The sequence below is a fragment of the Hyperoodon ampullatus genome (assembly GCF_949752795.1).
Source record: "Hyperoodon ampullatus genome assembly, chromosome: 11".
In the NCBI taxonomy this organism is placed as follows: domain Eukaryota; kingdom Metazoa; phylum Chordata; class Mammalia; order Artiodactyla; family Ziphiidae; genus Hyperoodon; species Hyperoodon ampullatus.
Window position 1 is genome coordinate 26,883,198 of NC_136924.1, and position 25,101 is coordinate 26,908,298.

The 25,101-nt window shown below is 39.1% G+C and overlaps 1 protein-coding gene across 2 annotated transcripts in view; it reads left to right on the forward strand.

The window, feature by feature from the left end:
- Positions 1 to 13,002: 13,002 nt before the first annotated feature.
- WASHC3 (WASH complex subunit 3) overlaps positions 13,003 to 25,101 on the forward strand; it is a gene marked incomplete at its 5' end in the record, with an annotated part of 52,627 nt that continues 40,528 nt past the window's right edge. For both annotated transcript variants that reach the window (XM_079714384.1, XM_079714385.1), the window contains 3 exons: positions 13,003 to 13,053; positions 13,630 to 13,728; positions 24,835 to 24,900. In XM_079714384.1, coding sequence (XP_079570510.1) covers positions 13,003 to 13,053; positions 13,630 to 13,728; positions 24,835 to 24,900 — 216 coding nt within the window. The remainder of the gene's footprint in view (positions 13,054 to 13,629; positions 13,729 to 24,834; positions 24,901 to 25,101) is intronic.

A 25,101-nucleotide genomic window follows, 5' to 3' on the forward strand; every position in this document is an offset into this window, starting at 1 on the left:
AGGATGGGTGTTAGCTCTTCTCTAAATGTTTGATAGAATTCGCCTGTGAAGCCATCTGGTCCTGGGCTTTTGTTTGATGGAAGATTTTTAATCACAGTTTCAATTTCAGTGCTTGTGATTGGTCTATTCATATTTTCTATTTCTTCCTGAGTCAGTCTTGGTAGGTTGTGCATTTCTAAGAATTTGTCCATTTCTTCCAGGTTGTCCATTTTATTGGCATAGAGTTGCTTATAGTAATCTCTCATGATCTTTTGTATTTCTGCAGTGTCAGTTGTTACTTCTCCTTTTTCATTTCTAATTCTACTGATTTGAGTCTTCTCCCTTCTTTTCTTGATGAGTCTGGCTAATGGTTTGTCAATTTTGTTTATCTTCTCAAAGAACCAGCTTTTAGTTTGGTTGATCTTTGCTATCGTTTCCTTCATTTCTTTTTCATTTATTTCTGATCTGATCTTTATGATTTCTTTCCTTCTGCTAACTTTGGGGGTTTTTTGTTCTTCTTTCTCTAATTGCTTTAGGTGCAGGGTCAGGTTGTTTACTCGAAATGTTTCCTGTTTCTTAAGGTGGGATTGTATTGCTATAAACTTCCCCCTTAGAACTGCTTTTGCTGCGTCCCATAGGTTTTGGGTCGTCGTGTCTCCATTGTCATTTGTTTCTAAGTATTTCTTAATTTCCTCTTTGATTTCTTCAGTGATCACTTCGTTATTGAGTAGTGTATTGTTTAGCCTCCATGTGTTTGTATTTTTTACAGATCTTTTCCTGTAATTGATGTCTAGTCTCATAGCATTGTGGTCGGAAAAGATACTTGATACAATTTCAATTTTCTTAAATTTACCAAGGCTTGATTTGTGACCCAAGATATGATCTATCCTGGAGAATGTTCCATGGGCACTTGAGAAAAATGTGTATTCTGTTGTTTTTGGGTGGAATGTCCTATAAATATCAATTAAGTCCATCTTGTTTAATGTATCATTTAAAGCTTGTGTTTCCTTATTTATTTTCATTTTGGATGATCTGTCCATTGGTGAAAGTGGGGTGTTAAAGTCCCCTACTATGATTGTGTTACTGTCGATTTCCCCTTTTATGGCTGTTAGTATTTGCCTTATGTATTGAGGTGCTCCTATGTTGGGTGCATAAATATTTACAATTGTTATATCTTCTTCTTGGATCGATCCCTTTATCGTTATGTAGTGTCCTTCTTTGTCTCTTCTAATAGTCTTTATTTTAAAGTCTATTTTGTCTGATATAAGAATTGCTACTCCAGCTTTCTTTTGATTTCCATTTGCATGGAATATCTTTTTCCATCCCCTTACTTTCAATCTGTATGTGTCTCTAGGTCTGAAGTGGGTCTCTTGTAGACAGCATATATATGGGTCTTGTTTTTGTATCCATTCAGCCACTCTGTGTCTTTTGGTGGGAGCATTTAGTCCATTTACATTTAAGGTAATTATCGATATGTATGTTCCTATTCCCATTTCCTTAATGGCTTTGGGTTCGTTATTGTAGGTATAGTCCTTCTGTTGTGTTTCTTGCCTAGAGAAGTTCCTTTAGCATTTGTTGTAAAGCTGGTTTGGTGGTGCTGAACTCTCTCAGCTTTTGCTTGTCTGTAAAGGTTTTAATTTCTCCATCAAATCTGAATGAGATCCTTGCTGGGTAGAGTAATCTTGGTTGCAGGTTTCTCTCCTTCATCACTTTAATTATGTCCTGCCACTCCCTTCTGGCTTGTAGAGTTTCTGCTGAGAGATCAGCTGTTAACCTGATGGGGATTCCCTTGTGTGTTATTTGTTGTTTTTCCCTTGCTGCTTTTAATATGATTTCTTTGTGTTTAATTTTTGACAGTTTGATTAATATGTGTCTTGGCGTATTTCTTCTTGGATTTATTCTGTATGGGACTCTCTGTGCCTCCTGGACTTGATTAACTATTTCCTTTCCCATATTAGGGAAGTTTTCAACTATAATCTCTTCAAATATTTTCTCAGTCCCTTTCTTTTTCTCTTCTTCTTCTGGAACCCCTATAATTCGAATGTTGGTGCGTTTAATGTTGTCCCAGAGGTCTCTGAGACTGTCCTCTGTTCTTTTCATTCTTTTTTCTTTATTTTTCTCTGCATCAGTTATTTCCACTATTTTATCTTCCACCTCACTTATCCGTTCTTCTGCCTCAGTTATTCTGCTATTGATCCCATCTAGAGTATTTTTCATTTCATTTATTGTGTTTTTAATCGATGCTTGATTCATCTTTAGTTCTTCTAGGTCCTTGTTAACTGTCTCTTGCATATTGTCTATTCTATTTCCAAGATTTTGGATCTGGGAAATAGAATCTTGGATCAGCTTTACTATCATTATTCTGAATTCTTTTTCAGGTAGACTGCCTATTACCTCTTCATTTGTTAGGTCTGGTAGGTTTTTATCTTGCTCCTTCACCTGCTGTGTGTTTTTCTGCTTTCTCATTTTGCTTATGTTACTGTGTTTGGGGTCTCCTTTTTGCAGGCTGCAGATTCGTAGTTCCCGTTGTTTTTGGTGTCTGTCCCCCGTGGCTAAGGTTGTTTCAGTAGGTTGTGTAGGCTTCCTGGTGGGGGGGACTAATGCCTGTGTTCTGGTGGTTGAAGCTCGATCTTGTCTTTCTGGTGGACAGGTCCACGTCTGGTGGTGTGTTTTGGGGTGCCTGTGGCCTTATTATGTTTTTAGGTATCCTCTCTGCTAATGGGTGGGGTTGTGTTCCTGCCTTGCTAGTTGCTTGGCATAGGGTGACCAGCACTGTAGCTTGCTGGTCGTTGACTGAAGCTGGGTGCTGGTGTTGAGATGGAGATCCCTGGGAGATTTTCGCTGCTTGATATTATGTGGAGCTGGGAGGTCTCTTGTGGACCCGTGTCCTGAAGTTGGCTCTCCCACTTCAGAGGCACAGCACTAACTCCTGGCTGCAGCACCAAGAGCCTTTCATCCACCCGGCTCAGAATAACAGTGAGAAAAAGTAGAAAGAAATAATTAGTAGAAGAAAGAAAGAGAGATTGAAAGAAAGGAAGAAGGGAAGTAAGTAAGGAAGGAAGGAAGAAAGAAAGAAAGGAGGGAGGGAGGAAGGATGGAAAGAAAGGAAAGAAAGGAGGGAGGGAGGGAGGAATGAAAGCAAAAGGAAGAGTGAATGGAAGGAGGGAGGGAGGGAGGAAGGAAAGAAAGAAAGAAAGACAGGAGGGAGGGAGGGAGGGAGGAAGGAAAGAAAAAGAAAGTGGAAAGAAGAAGGGTGGGAGGGAGGGAGGGATGGAGGAAAGAAAAAGAAAGAAGGAAAGGAGGAGCGGAGGGAGGGAGGGAGGAAGGGAAGGGAGGAAAAAAAGAAAGAGCAGGTAAAGTAAAATAGAATAAAGTATGAAATATAGTAGCGTTATTAAAATTAAAAAGTAATTATTGAAAAAAATCACGGACCGAAAGAACCCTGGGACATATGGTGGAAGCAAAGCTATACAGAGAGAATCTTACACAGAAGATTACACATACACATTCACAAAAAGAGAGCAGGGGGAAAAATCAAAAATCTTGCTCTCCAAGTCCACCTCCTCGATTTGGGATAATTCGTTGTAAAAAGAGGAAGAGGGCGAAAAGTCTGAAATCTTGCTAAGTCCACCTCCTTAATTTGAGATAATTCGTTGTAAAAAGAGGAAAAAAAAAGGGGGGAAAGACTTAAATCTTGTCCTCAAGGTCCACTTCCTCAATTTGGGATGATTCGCTGTCCATTCATGCACTCCACAGACGCAGGGCACATCAAATGGACCGTGGAGCTTTAATCCGCTGCCTCGGAGGCTGCACAGAGAGATTTCCCTGTCTCTGCTCTCACAGCTCCCGGGTCTCAGCCTTGGACCTGGCCCCGCCTCTGCGCGTAGGTCGCCGGAGGGCGTCCGTTCTTCGCTCAGACAGGACGGGTTTAAAGGAGCCGCTGATTCGGGGGCTCTGGCTCACTCAGGCAGAGGGGAGGGAGGGGAATGCCCTCTCCTCGCGCACCAGGCAACAAAAGGGAAAAAAGTCTCTTGCCTCTCCGGTAGCTCCAGACCCTTTCCCCGGACTCCCTCCGGGCTAGCACTAACCCCTTCAGGGTCTCTTCCTGCCGCCAGCCCCAGACCTCTCCCTGCGCTCCGACTGAAAGCCGATACCCGAGCCTCAGCTCCCAGCCCCGCCCGCTCTGGCGGCCCGAGCAGACAAGTCTCTCGGGCTGGTGTGTGCCTGAGGGCACCGATCCTCTGTGCCAAAATCTCTCTGCTTTGCCCTCCACACCCCTGTTGCTGTGCTCTCCTCCGCTACTCCGAAGCTTTCCCCCTCCGCCACCTGCAGCCTCCGCCCTCGAAGGGGCTTGTAGTGTGTAGAAACCTTCCCTCCTTCACGGCTCCCTCTCACTGGTGCAGGTCCCGTCCATATCCTATTGTCTCTGTTTATTCTTTTTTTCTTTTGACCTACCCAGGTATGTGGGGAGTTTCTTGCCTTTTGGGGGGTCTGAGGTCTTCTGTCAGCGTTCAGTAGGTGTTCTGTTGGAGTTGTTCCACGTGTAGATGAATTTCTGATGTATCTGTGGGGAGGAAGGTGATCTCCGCGTCTTACTCTTCCGCCATCTTCCTCCGGCTCCAGTTCTTGTTTTTGAAGAACTGGAAATTTATTTTTAATAATGCCAATAAATATTTTTTACTCAAGTTTTCTATTCATAGGATGTCTTAAATAAGTATCTTATGAAATCAAAATTATCTTTAAGAGCTACGGAATTGCTGCAGGTAATTTTTTTTTTAATTTAGTAAAATTTTGTAATCATGTAAATGTTTGGTATAAACTGTTGTGTGTGTTAAATTACAGATGAAATATTGTACAGCATAGCAATTCCCGAGTTAAGTATTTAATACAGTAAAATACTATTACCAAATATTAAAAAATATTTTCTTTTACCCCTTCATAAGCAGATTTTGAACTTAAGGCAAAGGTGAGGGACTTTTGACGTGGTTCCCTTTACCAGTCTCTGTGATGGGACAGAGAACCCTAAAAGCATCAAGAAGGGGCAAAGAATTTGTAAGAATTTGTCATTTCAGGGTGTATTTCAAAAGTGACAAATTGGGCCAGTATATTTGAAAATTGTCTTTTTTTTTTTTTTTTGAAAATTGTCTTATACTTAGAAAAGCTGACTTAGGAATTGAGTGGGCTTAGGAGTGGAGATTGGAGAAGGGAGTATGTTGGGGCTCGGCTATTTGGGTATCTAGGAAATCCTCTGGAAAAAGGTTTATAAAAGTTGTCTGATGAAATTACCCAGTGGAGCTACTGTCTTAGGGGACAAACGGGAAAAAAAACTGTAAATACAATTATGCCAAAGAGAGGCAGGAAGTGTTACCCTCAAAGAGAGAAAATGGTGGTTACATTTGTAAATTAATGTGACTCTGAGATAAGACAGTCTCAAGAAATGAGAGGAATGTCTTTAGCTCTTAGTTTCAGGAGTGGTATACATTTTATACTGAGTAAGCATTGAGAATTCTAACCTTCCTTTCTTTAGATCTCACATATAGGCTATCTGATGATTTTCCAGCTTCTACTTTGTTGCTAAACTTTAGTGTGTTCAATTATCTTAAATGGTATAATGATATTCTTCTTCCTTAGTAAACTTTGTTCTTAGTTAACTATGTTTAAATTAGACTGAAACAGGAGGAAATGTTTAATGGGGATGTAATTATTGGTCATCACTTCTAATTCCTGATAAATAGTATGAGATCTGATTGTGTGTATGTTTGTGTGTTGTAGTTTTTCCTTGTTTGTTTATAAATATGCCTAAGAGGTTTTTCTTCTGTTGAAATCGTTTTCCTCAGGATTGCTTCACTTACAAACATTTTAGAAAGAAAAAAATGTTGTGCTTATGTTCTAAAACTTGTGTTATTTAGGACTGTTGAAGCAAAAGTCAGGATATCACAAATCTGCAAGATGTCAGAACTAAATCTACTCTTTCAAAATGATGGGATCATAAGTCTCATTTTATTTTTATGATTTGGCTTGTATGTTGTGAATATTTCAATGTCTCTCCCATGCCAAAAACACAAAATCGCACACCCATGCTCGCCAATTTGTTTTACTTTGGTAATTTGTGACTACATATTGACACTGACCTAGAAATGTTCCTGTTGCTGTTTTAAATCTCACGTCAGTGGAGAAGAAATTGAAATCTGGTTTGCACATTTGTGTCTGGTTTTTTGTAATTGTCCAAAATCTGACATTATCCCAGAAATGCTGATTGGGAAGTTATGAGACGGTATTGTGCCCAAGACTAATTTCTGAAGAGAGAAAAAGTTATTTGCTCCAAATTATTCCCCATATTTTTCTGTAGCTCAAAAAATTAAACTCAGTTTAACCCAACTTTAGACCATACCAGTAATACCCTTAGTTCTGGGCCCAAATAAAATATTTTAAAGTAAAAATGACCATTATGATGGTCCATTTCCACATATTCCTGGTAAGAGCCTGGTCAGGTCCTCAGAAGCAGCATTCTGTTCCAGTATATCTTTATTAAGCTGTTGGTATGCTCAACAACAGGGACAGGAGAGAACACTCTGTTTCTTTAATCTAACACCTTGCTCATTCAAAAACATTTATTTTTAACAAGGCATTGGAAAAGAATTTCAAAACAGCTAACATTTGTTTCTAATTATACATTTAAAGAAATATGCCATATAAAACATAGGTAGAAGTTTTGTTATTATTAACATGGCTTTAATTTATAGCAACCATTTGTTCACTAAGCACAGTAACACAACAAAATAATTAGGATATCAGCTTTGAGGATCTCATTTCACAAAAACAAAATCGAATACACATTTGATGACATATCCATTACTCACACTCAACATAACCAGTTTCTTTTGCATGCATGGACACAGACTTCATGGGAAATCGAAAGCATTGAATCTTCTTGCTGACCTTTTCAGCTGTTCTTTGAACTACCTTAGTAAAAACAATTGTTGCCCTTATGAGGATCAAGTTACATTTGCCTGGAAATTTCTTTGGATGAGCTTATTTCTGTTTAACTCATGTCTTTGTTATAAAGTTGTTTGCCTTCTCCACTAACTTTTAACAGAATACACTACCTTGGGACTTGTCACACTTATATGAGCTTATAAAATCCATATGAACAATGGTAAGTGAAAGGGGAGGCCACCAGGTTTCCCAGCCTTTGCAAACAATTTGAGTAACCCAATAGATTTAAAGATGTACGAAATAAGCATTTCTACCAACTGCATTTTTTAGTGCTATATTGAGTTGAGTGCCTATTTCCTTCCTTTGTAGTAAAAGACAATAAATGCTGCTGGTCTCTTCGCTTCTAATGGTGGTTAAACACAAAACTTTGATCTTTCTTATAAACACAGCTGTTGTCTTATCACTGAGCCAAATCCAGACAAGATTAGACTTTGGCCAAAATTAAGGTTAATCTCTGCAACCATCTCAAGAAGAGCTTTCTAATCCTGTTTTAGGAAATCTCTGTTTTTGAGACAGTGTATAAAGGAAATAAGCCCCAGACAACTAACCTCTAAAATAAGCCAGAGGCAACTAATGATAAATTATACTGTGGTGATAAAGCAGGTAGAAACTGTCTAAACAGAGTAGTTCATTTTGGTTCATTTTTACTTAAACTATTACTGTAAGAAATGAATTTCTTAGTTGACTAAGTTTAAACCAGACCAATATAAGTTATTTTTTAAAGAACTATCTACCATCTTTTCTTCCTTTAATGCTTCTTTGGTTAATTGCTGGTTCTTTCTTCCACTAGTACTAATGAAAACTAGATGTTTACTTATTACAGATAAAATAACTCAGGTATATTTTATCATAATAATTGTATAATAGCTTAATTCACTTTGGTTTCCAGCCTACAAAAAAGGGGGCGGGGGGTTCCCATTAAGATTTAGACTCTCTGGAATTTTAAATACTTCGCTAAATGTTCTGTAGGGCTGATTCTCCTGAGAGTTGGACACAAGTGCCTCAAGCTGTGTTGTGAACAGCTAATGTTGCATTTCTCTCCAAACTGATGTACCATGGAGGACATCTGTGCAAGCATCCCTCACTTGAAATCCATAGAGTTCTAGTAAGATTTCCCTGGCACTTAATTTTGAGCAAGTACGGGATCTGATCTCATATACAGCTACATCAGAAGTCTCACCCCATCCTGGACCTCCCCACCAAATACATTAAACCCCAAACCCTTGGAGCAGTTCTGAAATTCTGTGTTTTTGACCTATTCCTTTCCCTATCATTCCATCTACCACAGTAGCTGTGTTTACATGTGTGTATAATCTTTACAAAACCTGGGTCCCAACCTGTTGATGGCAAATAACTGGGAAGATATGAAATTATTGAAAGGGTTTCTCAGTAGTCATATTACCACTATCATAATCCTTTTTTCCTTTGAAGCTATGAACTCCTGGGGTCCTGAGATAACATAGACTGCCCCCAAATTAAACTGCCCACATAATTCTAGCAGACGTTGACTTCAGGTGTCCTGCCGTTCCCCACATCCTCCCCCAAAACACCCATTAACAGGTAGTAGGAGGAATCAACCTGCCAGTGAACCCTTCCCTCCAGTTCAAAGAGAGTGGCTTTTGAAGATCTCAGTCGGAATCTTGAGAGGGTTAAAAAGTTCCTTCATGTCAAGGTGTGCCTGTCATCTCAATATCTATTTTGTGACCCCAGGTTTGGCTCTAGTTCAGATGAAAGCCAGAATACTTTAATTATTCCTGCCTATGTAAAAAGTAAAAGGCAAGATTTTCTAAAGCAATATATTATAGGAAAACTAATAGAACCTGGCCTGGAAAATACTGAAATACTATCTTTGAATGAAAATTTGGGATTTTAAGATGAATTTCCCAATATAGTTAACCCATTTCCATTTAATATTCCCATTTTAAATCCTCAACAATGCATATATATTTGTTCAATGATATTAGATATCGAGCCACAATCATCTGGGGTTCCTCAAATTTTTTTCTATTAAAAAGGGCTTCTCATACTGGAAAATATTATGAACCACCTTCCTAGACTAATTAGCTCACACCCTCCGGCCCCAGTCATTTTTAAAAAGGTGATAGCAAAGGTTCTAACATCATTTTGAATTCTAGAAACAAGGCTACAGGAAGAAATGTTTATATTGAACCTACAGAGTAGTGTTAAGTGATTTTATGAGGTGGTGATTCAAAATAACCTGACCTCTTTAAGGAGTCCAGGTGCTGAGTCATTTACCCAAACTGCCAGAGGAGGTTAATTGGAAGCAGCTGATAGTGGCATCATTTGCTTTTTTTTTTTAAATAAATGGAGAAGGTTATTCTGTGAAGAGGACAGAGTACTACAGAAGATGTACAAAGCAAATGACTGAGGCCCACCTCATTTATACCCCCACCAATGGGGAAAAAATCTGACAGTGAATTCAAGATAAAATACCTTGGCTCTATAAAAATAGTAAGTTAGTTCCAAGAAGAGTGATTATGGGTGACATTTTTCCTTCCTATGCTTTTTTCTTTATGTTTTCCATAAATAAATATTTCACTCTTATAGTAGATTCTTTTTTTTTTTTTCCCCTGGCCACACTGCTAGGCTTTCAGGATCTTAGTTCCCTGACCCTAAGAAATCCAACCTGGGGCCCAGCAGTGAAAGCGCTGAATCCTAACCACTGGATCACTGGATTGCCAGGGAATTCCCTATAATAAATTCTTAACTTAAAAATAAGCAGATACTGCTATCTATCATGTGCATGGCTCTGTAATAGGTATAAAGGAATATAAAGAAATGGAAACTGGCCTCTGAACTCAAAAGAAATTACAAATAGGTTGGCAATACCACATGGTCACAGTGTGCTAGGTATCAAATGAGGGATGAAAGCAAGGAGCTTTATATGGATTAAAAGATGTGGCAGTTTAGATGACACTTGGATTTGGGAGGGGCACCAGTTCCTCTAAAGCGGGGCACCATGTTTTAGGGGTTATTAAAACAAGAGGTTTGATTGAGAGTCTGGATGAGGAATGATTATGAGGTAGGAGATAGATGGGCCTCTGGGCCAGACAGCTGGTGGTTGTCAAGTGGAGTAAAATTGAAGCTTTTTTCTCACCCAGACGCTCCAAGGACAAAGCTAATGGCAGAAACTGAGCTCTGCTGAAGTAAAGAGATAAGGTGCCTGCTCCTGAGGTCAAGGAAAACTTCCCTGTCTACACATGTGCAGGAAGGCTCCTTGGGGGTCAAAAAGGGAGGGGGTGCCACCCCATAATATTTGTGGACATGCACCCACAGGCCTCTGCAGTGGGATCCATCTTAGCAAAAAGTTGCACAGACATCTTGGGGAGGGTCCTAAGACCAGTCATGTGTGAAAAAAGAAACACTGTAACTGGCCAAAGATAAACAAAGACCTGGAAGGACTGTCCTATATAAGTGATTTAAATCACCTCTTTACTGGGCTCCTCCTCATTAGGGGGGGACACCCACACACTTTCTGGGTGTGTATTTCTCCCTTGCTTCTGACTTAAATAAATTGTTTCTCTGTGTGTTGTGTCTCTAATAATAAACTTTGTACCTGTTTTGCAGTTTTTGCCTCCTTGAAACATTTTTGCTTTCCAAACGGGTAAGAATCAGGGAACTTTGCTTCTAGCCTCTAGCCCCTGGTGGATTAGCGGCTAGGTTCAATCCCTGGACAGGGAAATAAGATCCTTCTTCAAGACTACTGTCCCTCCTAGAACAATTAGCCTCTCCCTCCCAAATACCTTCCCCCTGGTTTGCATAGCCAGGCAGCTACTCCTTCCCCTCTGATCCCTTCTTGAGAAACTGAATGAGACTCTACACCTAGGAGTGAGGTGCCTTGCTGAAACTATTACCTGTAAGGTCACATACTGAAGGGTGAGTGTTCTGTGTTTTCTCGGATTCTGTAATTGTCTTTTTAGCATCTATTCATCACAGGAACAGTTATATTACCTATATTTTCTTAATTTCTGTATCCCTGAAGCTCTGGCATTTGTGGACGTACAGACCCTGGGAAAGACTGCCTCTCCCAGGGCTACCTAATTCCCAAAGATAGTCAAACAATTTACTTGGAAGCATGTTTTTCATATGCAAACCAACCAATCCAACCCATTACCCCCAACCACCTCCTTATCTAAATTCTTCTACATCAAGCCAATATTTCCACTGCCCTAAATCAACCCAGGGCCAGGTACAGACAACAGGGACAACTCCTATGCCCCAAAGCCCACTGGAATCATTCATACCAGCCAATTTTCACCTGTTTCTCCTGCCCTAACTTGCCTTTCCCAAAGAAATGCCAGTAAAGGATCTGGCCTAGGCTTTCCCCTGGTTCCTGCTTCTGTCTGCCTCCTAACCAAAATCTGGTGTTTCCCCTATGGCCTTGTGTGGTATGGTAGGTCCCCTTCTCTTGGGAAATGTGAGTAACACATTCTTTCAATGGCAATTACCTCTCTGTCACCACTAAGTCATCTCCATAAATTAAAGTCCCTGGGTACAATGCAGCAGAAGGACATTTCCCCACCCCCCTTAAAGAAAGCAGGCTTCCTTAGTCATTAGGTTATATGCTGTTTTATTGGGGACCCCCTAACTGTAAATATCTTCAGATCTCTTCTCTTGAGGTAGTCCACTTTTTAGGGAGGAATCCTGTCTGCTGCCTAGAGGACATAAGCCTACAACCCAACTTTCAGAGTGAAGTTAGGAAAGGCACAATTAAAAGAAGGAGCCTGAAACAATTTATTTTTAACTAGGCTAGATTATAACTAACCTAGAATGAATAACTAGGCTAGAATTCCTTTACTTAACCAAGTCCCAATAGATGATTTGTATCACTCCTGAGGGATGGGTGTAGCAGGGATAGGGGACATTTAAATTTATTTTCCCACTATTATGAACCAACACTATACCCCTCTAACTGTTCATCCTGAAGCAGAGCAGGAAAAAAACCCATAAGAAGCCAGTGATCATCATTCCCCACCCCCCTACCCCCCAAGAACTGATTCATGATAAAATTAGTGATTTTCTAGTTATCTGCTATGAAAAGAAAGATAACTATTAACAAATTCTTAAAACTTTAAAAATTTAATGGATATATGCAGGTGGCATTTAAAGTCTCCGCCCTTTGAAATCAGTATTCATTACAATTTACTTGTTTTGTCTCCAGAATTCACTATAGTAAGTGAAATCCAATGAGAGAGAGCCTGGAGGAAGGAGTATATATTTCAGAGGATTTCTGGCAGTTGACCAAGACTTCTAGCTATAGATTGTTTCTAACAGCCCTGGAAATTCAGTTAAGTTGTGAGTGGCGCTGCTGTCAGGAGCTATGGATGACTGATGAACAGTAATCATCAAGGATCCTAGGAGGCAGAGAGACACTCCCACTTTTCTATTAACTAGAAATTACATCTTATAGCATTGCATGTCTTTTTTTTTAAGAACCCAAACCACTTAGAAAAAACATTTTTGTCAATTTTCCGACTGAGGATAATGTTTCTGTAGCTCTTTAGATAGATACATATGCTCAATCTGATTCAGTCTGTATTCACCACAGGGACTAGCAGAGTATCTGGCACTTAATCGGTTAAAATACATATATATATGTGTATATATTTCTTTTGATTAACGAATGAATTAGCTGCGTATATAGCAGAAGAGCCTAAGCAGGGATAACCTCAAACAGACTCGATGCTTTACTTTTTTTGGGGGGTGGCAGGGGGAGAGGCTTTTTAAGATTTTGCTAGAATTGCACCCTTGCTGCACCCGACGCCCCTCATTCGACGTCATAATCCGGAGCTAGAACTATCAATCCCAGAGTGCCGTGCGAAGGGGCGGGCTCCCCGGGAGCCGCCGAGTGATTGGCGGGGGGAGGCATTTCCTTCCGGCGGGAAAGGCCCGGGAGGCGGGGACTAGGGTAGGCTTTCGGACGCTATTACCGGGTTGGGCGGGTTCGGCGGGCCGGGTCGGGGAGGGGTTTGTGGGTGAGCCCTGGGTCCCCCGCCCGCTGAGGAGATGGATGAGGATGGGCTTCCTCTCATGGGGTCAGGCATAGACCTGACTAAGGTTTGTAAAAGACGGAGTTGGACTTCGGCGACCTGGGAGGAGGATGGGGAAGGGACGCCGGGTTCCCAGAGAGACACCCCCCCCCCGCCGTGTCTCTTTGCTCAACCCTGGCCTGGGCCTGTCTTCCACCTCTCTCGGGAGGGAGAATCCCACAGTCCACATTAAAAAGGGGTCCCTCCCGAGCTGTCTAAGGGGGGCGGGGGTAATTTTCCTCTCCCAGCCTTCGCTTCCCGGGTCACGAGTCCCTATCCTCAAGGGTGAAGCGCTGGCGACACGGGCCGGTTCAGATCTCTAACCCTACCTCTTTTATTCGGCCCTTGAGTTTTTCTTGGGTTTGTGTTGCCTTTACCTGCGAAAGTTCATACCTGTGAATCCAGAGCCCATTCTCAAACTTTGCAGCCTCTGTCACCTTCGGACACCCCACCCCTACAGTTTAGGAAAACAAGTTAATGACTCTTGGCAGTACTTTCAATAACTCATCTCACACAGCAAAACGCCCCGTTATTAGTAATATCCAGGGGATAGCGTGGTGTACGTTCCTCCTGTATGGATCATGTTTATTTTTACGTGACACAGGTGCCAGCTATTCAACAGAAAAGAACGGTGGCATTTCTAAACCAGTTTGTGGTGCACACTGTACAGTTCCTCAACCGATTTTCTACAGTTTGTGAGGAGGTAGGTCCTGTGATACTCGTTTAATGAGTAGCCCAGATGTCACCTTGCACTTCTGAAGGTAACAAATGAGTAAAACAAGAATTACAACCTATGTATTCATGTACCATAACCTCTTGTCAACCAGTTATTATGTTAACATTACCTTAAATCCTCTTTGATTCTCTTACCATCATTTCTACAGCCCGTCTCTGCTGAATTAATTTTCTAGAAGCTTTGTGAAATAGTTCAGGAAGGTTTATTGTGGTTAAAGAAAGCAAAAGGAATTCCAAGATTTCACAGTTAAAGCCTTTTTTTTTTTTTTTTTTTTTTTTACGGTACGCGGGCCTCTCACTGTTGTGGCCTCTCCCGTTGCGGAGCACAGGCTCCGGACGTGCAGGCTCAGCGGCCATGGCTCACGGGGCCAGCCGCTCCGCGGCATGTGGGATCTTCCCGGACCGGGACACGAACACGCGTCCCCTGCATCGGCAGGCGGACTCTTAACCACTGCGCCACCAGGGAAGCCCCTAAAGACATTTTTTATTTTGAAATTGGTTATGTTTCTCTTACCCCAAAGATTACATTTTAAGTATACATTGTTTCAGTTTATATCAAAATTATTTTACATTGCTTGATCCAAGAGATAATGGGGAAGTAGCCTAGAAACATAACTGGGGCATCAAATATCATTATGGAAATTAAAAAAAATACTTTCTGCAAATGACTTGTGAAATAAGGATTAATTAACCCAGTTACAGGTGAGGTACAAGATCCAGGGACTCCTGTCTTATAAAAAGCTAAAAAAGAGAGTGGGGAGGAAAATGGGAAGCATGGGTTGAAATTGGGTTTAAGAAAGGAGAAAGGGGACAAGGAAATAGAACAACAGTTGTCTGAAACCAAAAGGTGTTGTTCTTTATCAGTCTTCTTTACCACTGGAGGATCATGTTAAACCTTAGGGCTCCATTTTGGTGTCGTGAACTTCCTGAGTGCTGAAGTTACTGTTTGCCATTTGACTGAGTATCCTCCACAATCAGGTCCTTGAATAGAGACTGTTCATAGAGGGGTGGTTGCTGCCTAAAAAGTGTGGGAGTCAAGATTGTTGTCATTGGGGACATTATTGTGTACTAGGAACAGGATACATATACATACTTGAATACTAAAGAGGACCATTGACTGTGCTCTGTCCATAGACTAGAGAAAAGCCCCACACTGGTATGATAGTATTTCTCTGTAGGCTTGCAAATTCTACTTTACAAAAGTTCAGTGACCCCTTAAAGCTAAATACCCTTTAAAGGATGCTTTATACAGAAATTAAAATGACTTCACTCAGAAGTCAAGGCCTGCTGCAGGAAATACCCTGAGAATACCCAGAGACTTCCCAGTCCTAGGCAGTCTCCTACTTTTTTGTACAATGTATGATGTATCTCCATTCCAGATGCATTTTGACTGGCACAATATAGGAATGTTCCCAAGAAGTTAACTAGTGAATACCAATTTTTGTCAGTTTAATTATTGTTAACTTATGCTTGTTAAGCTATTATAAAAGTCCTGTGATTAATTATTTTTATATGTATACCTTTTATTTCCTTTTTTTGTCTTTTTTTTACCTTTATTGGAGTATAATTGCTTTACAATGGTGTGTTAGTTTCTGCTTTATAACAAAGTGAATCAGTTATACATATGTTCCCATATCTCTTCCCTCTTGCGTCTCCCTCCCTCCCACCCTCCCTACCCCACCCCTCTAGATGGTCACAAAGCATTGAGCTGATCTCCCTGTGCTATGTGGCTGCTTCCCACTACCTATCTATTTTACGTTTGGTAGTGTATATATGTCCATGCCACTCTCTCACTTTGTCCCAGCTTACCCTTCCCCCTCCCCATGTCCTCAAGTCCATTCTCTAGTAGGTCTGTGTCTTTATTCCCGTCTTACCCCTAGGTTCTTCATGACATTTTTTTTTTTTTAGATTCCATATATATGTGTTAGCATATGGTATTTGTTTTTCTCTTTCTGACTTACTTCACTCTGTATGACAGACTCTAGGTCCATCCACCTCACTACAAATAACTCAATTTCATTTCTTTTTATGGCTGAGTAATATTCCATTGTATATATGTGCCACATCTTCTTTATCCATTCATCTGTTGATGGACACTTAGGTTGCTTCCATGTCCTGGCTATTGTAAATAGAGCTGCAATGAACATTTTGGTACATGACTCTTTTTGAATTATGGTTTTCTCAGGGTATATGCCCAATAGTGGGATTGCTAGGTCATATGGTAGTTCTATTTGTAGTTTTTTAAGGAACCTCCATACTGTTCTCCATAGTGGCTGTATCAATTTACATTCCCACCAACAGTGCAAGAGTGTTCCCTTTTCTCCACACCCTCTCCAGCATTTATTGTTTCTAGATTTTTTGGTGATGGCCTGTGATTAATTTTTTAAAACGAAGCAAATAGGACTTCCCTGGTGGCACAGTGGTTAAGAATCCTCCTGCTAATGCAGGGGACATGGGTTCCATCCCTGGTCCGGGAAGATCCCACATGCCGCGGAGCAGCTAAGCCCGTGTGCCACAACTACCGAGCCTGCGCTCTAGAGCCCGCGAGCCACAACTACTGAAGCCCGTGCACCTAGAGCCTGTGCTCCGCAACAAGAGAAGCCACCGCAACGAGAAGCCCGTGCACCGCAACGAAGAGTAGACTCTGCTCGCTGCAACTAGGGAAAGCCTGCGCGCAGCAACGAAGACCCAATGCAGCCAAAAGTGAATAAATAAAATAAATTTATAATAAAATAAAATAAAGCAAGTAATGCACCCCCCCAAAAAATAGGGAGAATGGGGGAAAATGAGATAATTCACAGTTGAGTCAAACAATATTCAGTTCATTCTGTCTTATAAATAATATGAGGTAGAGCCTTAGCGTATAGTTTTTGTTAGATACATTAATAAAAACTGCATGGAGACAGGAAAACTATTTTAACTTGTATAATGTTCCAGCTGTTGTTTTTGTTTAGTTATCAAAATCACTTCTGCCTTCTCATTAAGACAAAAGAAATTGAAATGTGATATGATTGATAGAGTAAGGGGCTCAAGTCAATACTTTTTATCTAACAGGCTTAGAGTCTAGGTGCTTGCTTCCCTGAGTTTTATCTTGGACTGCTGCCTCTATAAATGGCATAAAGAATTGACTGAAAAGCAGTAAGCCAAGGATTTAGCCCTTCACTTTGTATACCACAGTAGGGTGGAGAAGTATCTGGAGAGAGAGACTGTTCCAGGATTGTTAGCAGAGAAGGGCAAATACTCCATCCCCATACTTCTCATCTCCAGTTTAAAAAGTAAACAACAACAAAACAACCAACAAACATATCTGTGAAAGCAGCTTCATAGAGCTGCCCTGAGGTAGGGATAGCCCCGCACCTTTGTAGGGCCTAACAGTTTTCAGTGCCTGGGGAGTGAGTGTTACTTGCTGAAGACTAGATCAAATATAATAATCGTGTTTTGTTTATTGATTGCTTATGCATTATCAAGGCCTCGTGATTCACTCTTTCCCCCCTTCTATTCCTCTCTCCACTACCCCCCAAAACAGTTGGCTGTTTTGACTATATCACTATTTCCTATTTCTTCCTTGAACTCTAGAAAAAATTTTGTTGGCCAAAAATTCATGAAATTTAAAGATAGCTTATGCCTTTTTCTCCTTAATGGATGATAATCTAGGGTTGACTGTAACTCATTATTTAGAATTCATATTGTAACAGTTTGGATGTTTATGTCAGTTGTAGACTTTTTATCAATACTTGGTGTGATGACAGTAATATTTATTGTGTGCTTATTCTGTGTTAGGCATTGTACTGAGTGCTTTACATGTATTTAATCATCACAGACCAGCTCTTTGAGAGAGGTCCAATTATCTCTTTAGAAATACAGAAACTGAGATGTAGAGAGGCTTAAATCAGTTGCTTAGTCGTTTATTCATTCACTCACCATGTATTTGAGCACATAGTATTTATGGCTGCAGTAGCTGCTCTAACTTGCCCACAGTCACACAGCTAGAAAGTAAAAGAGCTGGGATTCCAACTCTGATCTATTAACTGGTAAAAACAAAACTGTCTCAGTCTTCTGTTCTGTTGCACCATGTGATCTGAGTATGATGCATATTTACATCATTTTCAAGGGAGAGACTGCAGTGTCTTCTTTAAAGCTATTTCAAAATGTAGTTTTTAAATTTGTATTCTCTTCTTTACTATGCCATGTCTATTTGATATAATGTCTTTTTGATATGATAAATTCCAAGGATATAATATAGGTATTCAAACACGAAGTGTCGTTTTCTCCCGAGTTAAGATCAATGTAGTTTTCCAAAATGGGTTGTTATTTGTTTATAGCACCTGTTAGACCTGTGGGCCTTGTTTAGTTAAAGCCTTAAACAAGAACCAAAACAACTCTTGTTTCCCTCAATAAAAAATGAACCTCAGTTATTACTTTTTGAACTGGAAGTGAACTGGAGGAAAAAGAAAACCTGGTAGGTTTTGGTTTGTTTTGGGTGGGTTTGGGGTTTTTTTTGAGGTGGGGGTTGATTTGGGGGTTTGTTTGTTTGTTTTGGTTTTGGTTTTGGTTTTTTCACATAATCTGGTTTGAACCAAACCCAAACAGTAACTTCAGTCACAGCTAAACTCAAACGGGAATTAAATTTGAAACCAATTGCTAGGGCTCTTCGTCACTAATACCGGTTTTAAAGTTCTCTGAGAAAGAGAAAAGTGAAGAACGTAGCTTTTTAAAAACTTTCTGGATACTGAGCCACTTTGTAACTCTTACAATGACTAGAACCAAGGTAGGAGAAAAGTTAGAAGACAGAGAAAGGAAAGTAGTTGAATCAGACCCACGTGGCAGAGTTACTTAGGGTCATCTCTTCTTCCCTCGCAAGTCTCCAGTAAGCATTTCTATTCTGGCCCTTATCAGCAAAATCTTGTGGCAGTCCACTGGGACTGCAAATTTTAAATGGAGGAAGGTGGAGGACGACACAAGGTCTATGCATAGCACAGGTAAGACTGAGCAGAAATTTAACCTTATTGTGAATCTTAAAAGTTAAAAGTACTCAATATCAATAAACAGGGCAGTCAGGTGTGTTATTTTGACTCAGACTTGTAACATGCCTAGAATACTGGGGATTTAGTCATTTTTTAAATATTCTAAAATGTTTCTTTTTAAAAAAATCTTTAGGTACAGGCAAAAAGTGCTGAGAATTTTCATACGACCTAAAAAAAATCTACATCCAGTTTTTAAGCCTACCATCAGACTTAACCTTCAACCAAATAATGTTTTGCTTAAAACCCTATTTTCTGCTACAACTTTTCCAACTGCTTTTATAACTTTTCCAACTGCTGGGTTTAAGTGTCAGATGAAGCTTAGTAAAACCGTGGATTGCTTCCCTCTCTGGTTCCCAGGACATATTCAACCAAAAGTGGTATACCAAGAGATCCATTAATTTAAAATACTGTTTCTCTTTTAAAGAACTGGATATGCAAATTGGATATTTTACAAACCTGAAATACCACAGTGGTTTTTTTTCCCATGTTCAACTGTTAACTCCATATTTTTTCCTTTGTCTTTTTTTTTCTCTTCAATAAAATGCACTGCCTTAGGAATAGGCAGGTGATGGATGCATCAAGAAGTTTTCAACTTATCTGACAAACTAGATACCTTGTATTTTCCCCTCTTGTCCCAAATCAAGGTATTTCAGGTTTGCTTTAAACCTTTATAAAGAGGATGGATGGGAAAGATTGTTACCTTTCTATTTCCTCTCTGCTGAAACTTTCAGAGGTGGGGACAGTTACTGTTATTGATCATGTTACTTATAATATATCCGTGGTCATCTACACTTCAGAGTAGTAGCTCAACCAGGGGACATTTGGCGGGGACAGTTACTGTTACTGATCATGTTACTTATAATATATCCGTAGTCATCTACACTTCAGAGTAGTAGTTCTCAAACAGGGGTCATTTGGCAATGTCTAGAGATGTTTTTAGTTGTCACAGTTGGGGAGTTCTTGTGGCATTTAGTGGGTAGAGGTCAGAGATTCTGCTAAACATCCTGTAGTGTACAGGATAACCCTTCACAACAAAGAATTAGCCAGCCCCAAACGTCAATAGAGCCAAGGTTGAGAAACCTACTTTATGGTGGTCTAGGGGTTTAGAAGGAAAATGCAGAAAACATAAACATCTTAGAAATGAGCTTCAGCAGCCAATTAATGAAGCCAGGTGTGTTTTGTCAAGTGACAGTGGCTTTCTAAAAAGTACATGTTTATGTGTGTTATAGCAATAATTACATGGGAACAGACTCAAAAACATTTATTATGCTGAATAATCTTTGAAAAGCAGAAGTTCTTAATTGTGCCATGGATCCTTTGGCAGTCTAGTGAAATGAAATTAATGTTTTTAAATGCATAAAATGTGTAAGATTACAAAAGATACCAGTTACATACTTAAAAATTCAAAATCGTGATATAGTGATATATCCTTTATTAAAGCATAAAGTTGTATAACAGGTAACATATTTAATATTTTAGACTCTCAAAAACCAGCTCTAGAGAAGATAGATAATACCTTTATGGATAATTTAAAAAACATGATTTATCCACAGCAAAGATCTTCCCTAGCCAAGAGGAAAAGCCTTTTGTTGATCTGATTTTCAGAAAATCATTTACATAGTGGTTCTAAATTTGGGGTATATGAACTTGGATGGGGGAAAAAATCATGTATATATATTTTTTTACCTTTAACTTAAATTTCACATTTTCTTTAAATTTCGTCAACAGAAATCACAACAGTATTAGGACCTATGACTCTCACCAATAGAAAGCACAGATTTTTTTTTATTAAATTACAGTTGTTTCAGATTTCTTTAGACTTCACAATTACCGTTGTTTCTAGATTAGATATCAAGAATATTCAGATAAATTATAACTAATTAAAATATATTGATGCTTAGATCAGTGTCTTTCATGTCTTGCATGAATAAATCATTCATATAATCTTGTTTTATTAAAAAACCAGGTCATTTCATTTTGGTGAGGTTTTGATAATGGTAGATGAAAGTAGGTAAAATGAGTGCCAAAGCAAAAGATTGACATACCAGATGAATCTGCATCCAAAAAAAATTGGGAATTAGTGCTCTGGAAAGTATAACTTTTTTTCCCCTAGCCTCTTTAATCTTCCTTATCAACAGTAGTTTTCTGAATAAACATTTTCATCCTTATTCCCTTATTTTCTAAGACTAGTATTTCAATCCTTAGCCTATCTTGTGTGGACATTTGAGTATCCATTTAAAGACAATTTATGATCTAATCCTGACAAATTTTTTTTTTTTTTTTTTTTTTTTTTTTTTTTTTTTTTTTTTTGCAGTACGCAGGCCTCTCACTGATGTGACCTCTCCCGTTGCGGAGCACAGGCTCCGGACATGCAGGCTCAGCAGCCATGGCTCATGGGCCGACCAGCCGCTCCGCGGCATGTGGGATCTTCCTGGACCGGGGCACAAACCTGTGTCCCCTGCATCAGCAGGTGGACTCTCAACTACTGCGCCACCAGGGAAGCCCCCTGAAAAAAATTTTAATACCTATCTTTTTAAATCCAGGTAAACAGCATCTATTTTAGGAAATTTGATCAGAAAAATTTGATTCCCGGTATTCAGCACAATAGCATCTTAGTTTTAGTGAGAAGCAGGTTGATCATTTATCAGCTTTGAATAACAAAAATTATATCTATGCAATACTCAGGAATTTTTCATCTTTTTAAAAAAATTAATTAAACTTTAATTTTTAGAGCAGTTTTAGGTTCACAGCAAAATTGAGCAGAAAGTATAGAGCTCCCATTTATTCCTTGACTCCTGCTCCCAACCCTTGTGCACAACCTTCCCCATTATCAGCATGCCCCACCAGCATGGTACATTTATTACACTCAGTTTGTTACAGTCTGCATTGACACATCAACACCAAGAGTCTATGGCATCATACTTTAACAAGCTGAAACACTTTCAAAAATATTTAGTATCTGGAGTTGGAGTGTGAGTTCAGATTATTTTACTTGTATAAAGACTCAGTTTTCTCATCTTTAAAAGAGAAATGCAAATCAAAACTACAGTGAGGTATCACCTCACACTGGTCAGAGTGGCCATCGTCAAAAAATCTACAAACAATAAATGCTGGAGAGGGTGTGGAGAAAAGGGAACCCTCCTGCACTTTTGGTGGGAATGTAAATTGATACAGCCACTGTGGAGAACAGTATGGAGGTTCCTTAAAAAACTAAAAGTAGAACTGCCATATGACCCAGCAATCCCACTACTGGGCATATACCCTGAGAAAACCATAATTCAAAAAGAGTCATGTACCACAATGTTCATTGCAGCACTATTTACAATAGCCAGGACATGGAAACAACCTAAATGTCCATCGACAGATGAATGGATAAAGGAGATGTGGTACATATATATAATGGAACATTACTCAGCCATAAAAAACGAATGAAACTAGGTTGTTTGTAGAGATGTGGATGGACCTAGAGTCTATCATACAGAGTGAAGTCAGAAAAATATCGTATATTAACATATATGTCGAATCTAGAAAAATGGTACAGATGAACCTATTTGCAGGGCAGGAATAGAGATGCAGATGTAGAGAACAGATACGTGGACACGGGTGGGGGAAGAGGAGGGTGGGATGAATTGGAAGATTAGTTTTGACAAAAATACACTACTATGTGTAAAATAGATAGCTAGTGAGAACCTGCTGTGTATCACAGGGACCTCAGCTTGGTACTCTGTGATGACCTAGACGGGTGGGATGAGGGGTAAGGAAGGGATATATATATATATATATATATATATATATATATATATATATATATATATATATATATACACACACACATATAGCTGAGTCACTTTGTTGTACAGCAGAAACTAACACAACATTGTAAAGCAATTATACTCCAATAAAAATTAATTAATTAATTATAAAATAAAATTGGCATCATAGGGACTTCCCTGGAGGTCCAGTGGTTAAGACTTTGCCTTCCAATGCAGGGGGTGCAGGTTCAATTCCTGGTTGGGGGGCTAAGCTCCCTAATGCCTCACAGACAAAAAACATAAAACAGAAGCAATATTGTAACAAGTTCAATAAAGACTTTAAAAAATGGTTCACAGGGACTTCCTTGGTGGCGCAGTGGTTAAGAATCTGCCTGCCAATGCACGGGAAACGGGTTCGAGCCCTGGTCCAGGAAGATCCCACATGCTGCTGAGCAACTAAGCCCGTGCGCCACAACTACCGAGGCTGCGCTCTAGAGCCCACAAGCCACAACCACTGAGCCTGCATGCTGCAACTACTGAAGCCCGCGAGCCTAGAGTCCGTGCTCCGCAGGAGAAGCCACCACAGTGAGAAGCCTAAGCACCGCAACGAAGAATAGGCCCCGCTCACCGCAACTAGAGAAAGCCGGCGCGCAGCAACAAAGACCCAATGCAGCCAAAAATGAAATAAATAAATTTATTTATTTTTTAAAATGGTCCACATCAAAAAAAAATTGGCATCATAATAGTTTCTACTTCATAGACTTGGTGTGAGATTTCAAATGATACTTGCATATACAGTGTAGCATACTAAGGTAAATGCTCAAATGTTTACAGTGATGATTATTGCTTAAAAGTACATATTTATATAAATATATTAAAACAAAAATGAATTTTTAATTCATTTTTTCTTTTTCTGTGTTCACTTATTTTAATCAAAACAATGTATGCATTTTAAAATAAGTTAGAAATTATCATTCACTTTACAAATTAACTTGCTGTGGGATTTCTGCAGTTACTAAGCTTCTGCAGTGAATTAAATGACTGATGTGTCAAAATTTAATTTCCGTGATTTTCAGGAAAGCATGTATAATTTGCAGAGGAATTTATCCATATGATGTTTTATAAGCCTGTGTTTATATTTGTATCAAAGCCTTATGTAAACAAATCCTAGAAATCAAGGTTAAACTTAACTTCAAATGCCATTAAAACTAGATTCTAATGTTTTATTTCTAAATTATATCTTTGTAGATATCAAGAATGCTCATCTAAAAAATAAGTGTCTTGTGAAGAAATACTAACTACTCTATGGTTGCTTTCAGTTTTCTCCCCCTCTAAATATGGGCAAAATGATCATTTCTTGGGGTGTTAAAATTCTGCTTATGAGTTAGTCAGGATCTTGATAATATCCCAGAAAGCAATCAGAATGCTGCATATCTGTCAACTAGTAAACTGGCCAACTGCTTGTAGGCTGTGTCACTAATAATGTTTAGGATGAGGGAGTTTTAAATAAATGTTCTTATGGATCATATTTTATGATGTTACTTTTATTTGTGTGGGAGTATATATATGGCTAATTTAATTGTACAGAATAACTAGAGCATGGTAAGCTCTTGGTTCTGGTTTATCTTGGATTTTGATGGTAGGTTGATTCCTTTTGCTTTTTAAATATTATTTCTTATTTTTTCTCTTTGTTTTAATTCTTTCCGACATTAACTACTCATCTTACAGTTTCATTCTTTTTTACTTTTCAAACTTGAAATGTTTGTATTTGGGACTAATTGTATATATTTATGTGTTTAAGTAATTTATAAAGGCAGATCCTGTTCCATTCTGTTTTGGGCTAATTTTTATTCTTGTGTTCTGTGAAGAATTCCTTCATTCAACAACAAATAATTATTAGGCTTCTGTTAAGTGTCCAGTACTGTTCTGGCACTAGGGGTATAACAGTGAATAAAAACCTTTGTCCTCAGAGGAGTTTACATTCTGGCCCCAATGATTGACTATGGCTCTGATAATGAGTTTGATAAGGCTGAAAATGTAACTTTTTCTTTTCTGTGAATACAGCTTTATAAAATAACCATGAAGCATGCTAATGAAGTTAGTAGAATACTTGAGTTTCCATTCTTATTCATATAAATAAGAGAGTAGTATATTAGAAAATCACAAATATTTAAACCATAGTTTTTATTATTTTCAAATCTGCCATTTGTTATCCTTGTTAACGGTTTATTTTAATCAGACTTTTTTTGTTTTTTTCCTTTGGACTTCATTCTTTTGTTTCTAATCTTTCTTTTCCAGAAACTGGCAGACCTTTCTCTTCGTATCCAGCAAATTGAAACAACTCTCAATATTTTAGATGCAAAGGTTTGTATTTCTGAATAATTTACAGGATAAACTTTGCTCTACACATATCAGCTTTCTCAGTCACACTTAACTTTAATTGCGTTTAGAGATGAATTCAGTTTAGCTCCTGCATCCATGAAGTGGTGCAGTGTTTTCTTTTGTTTAATTTATTATAATTGCAAAGGAAATGATCTTCATTATGAACCACTAACCGAGTCCGTT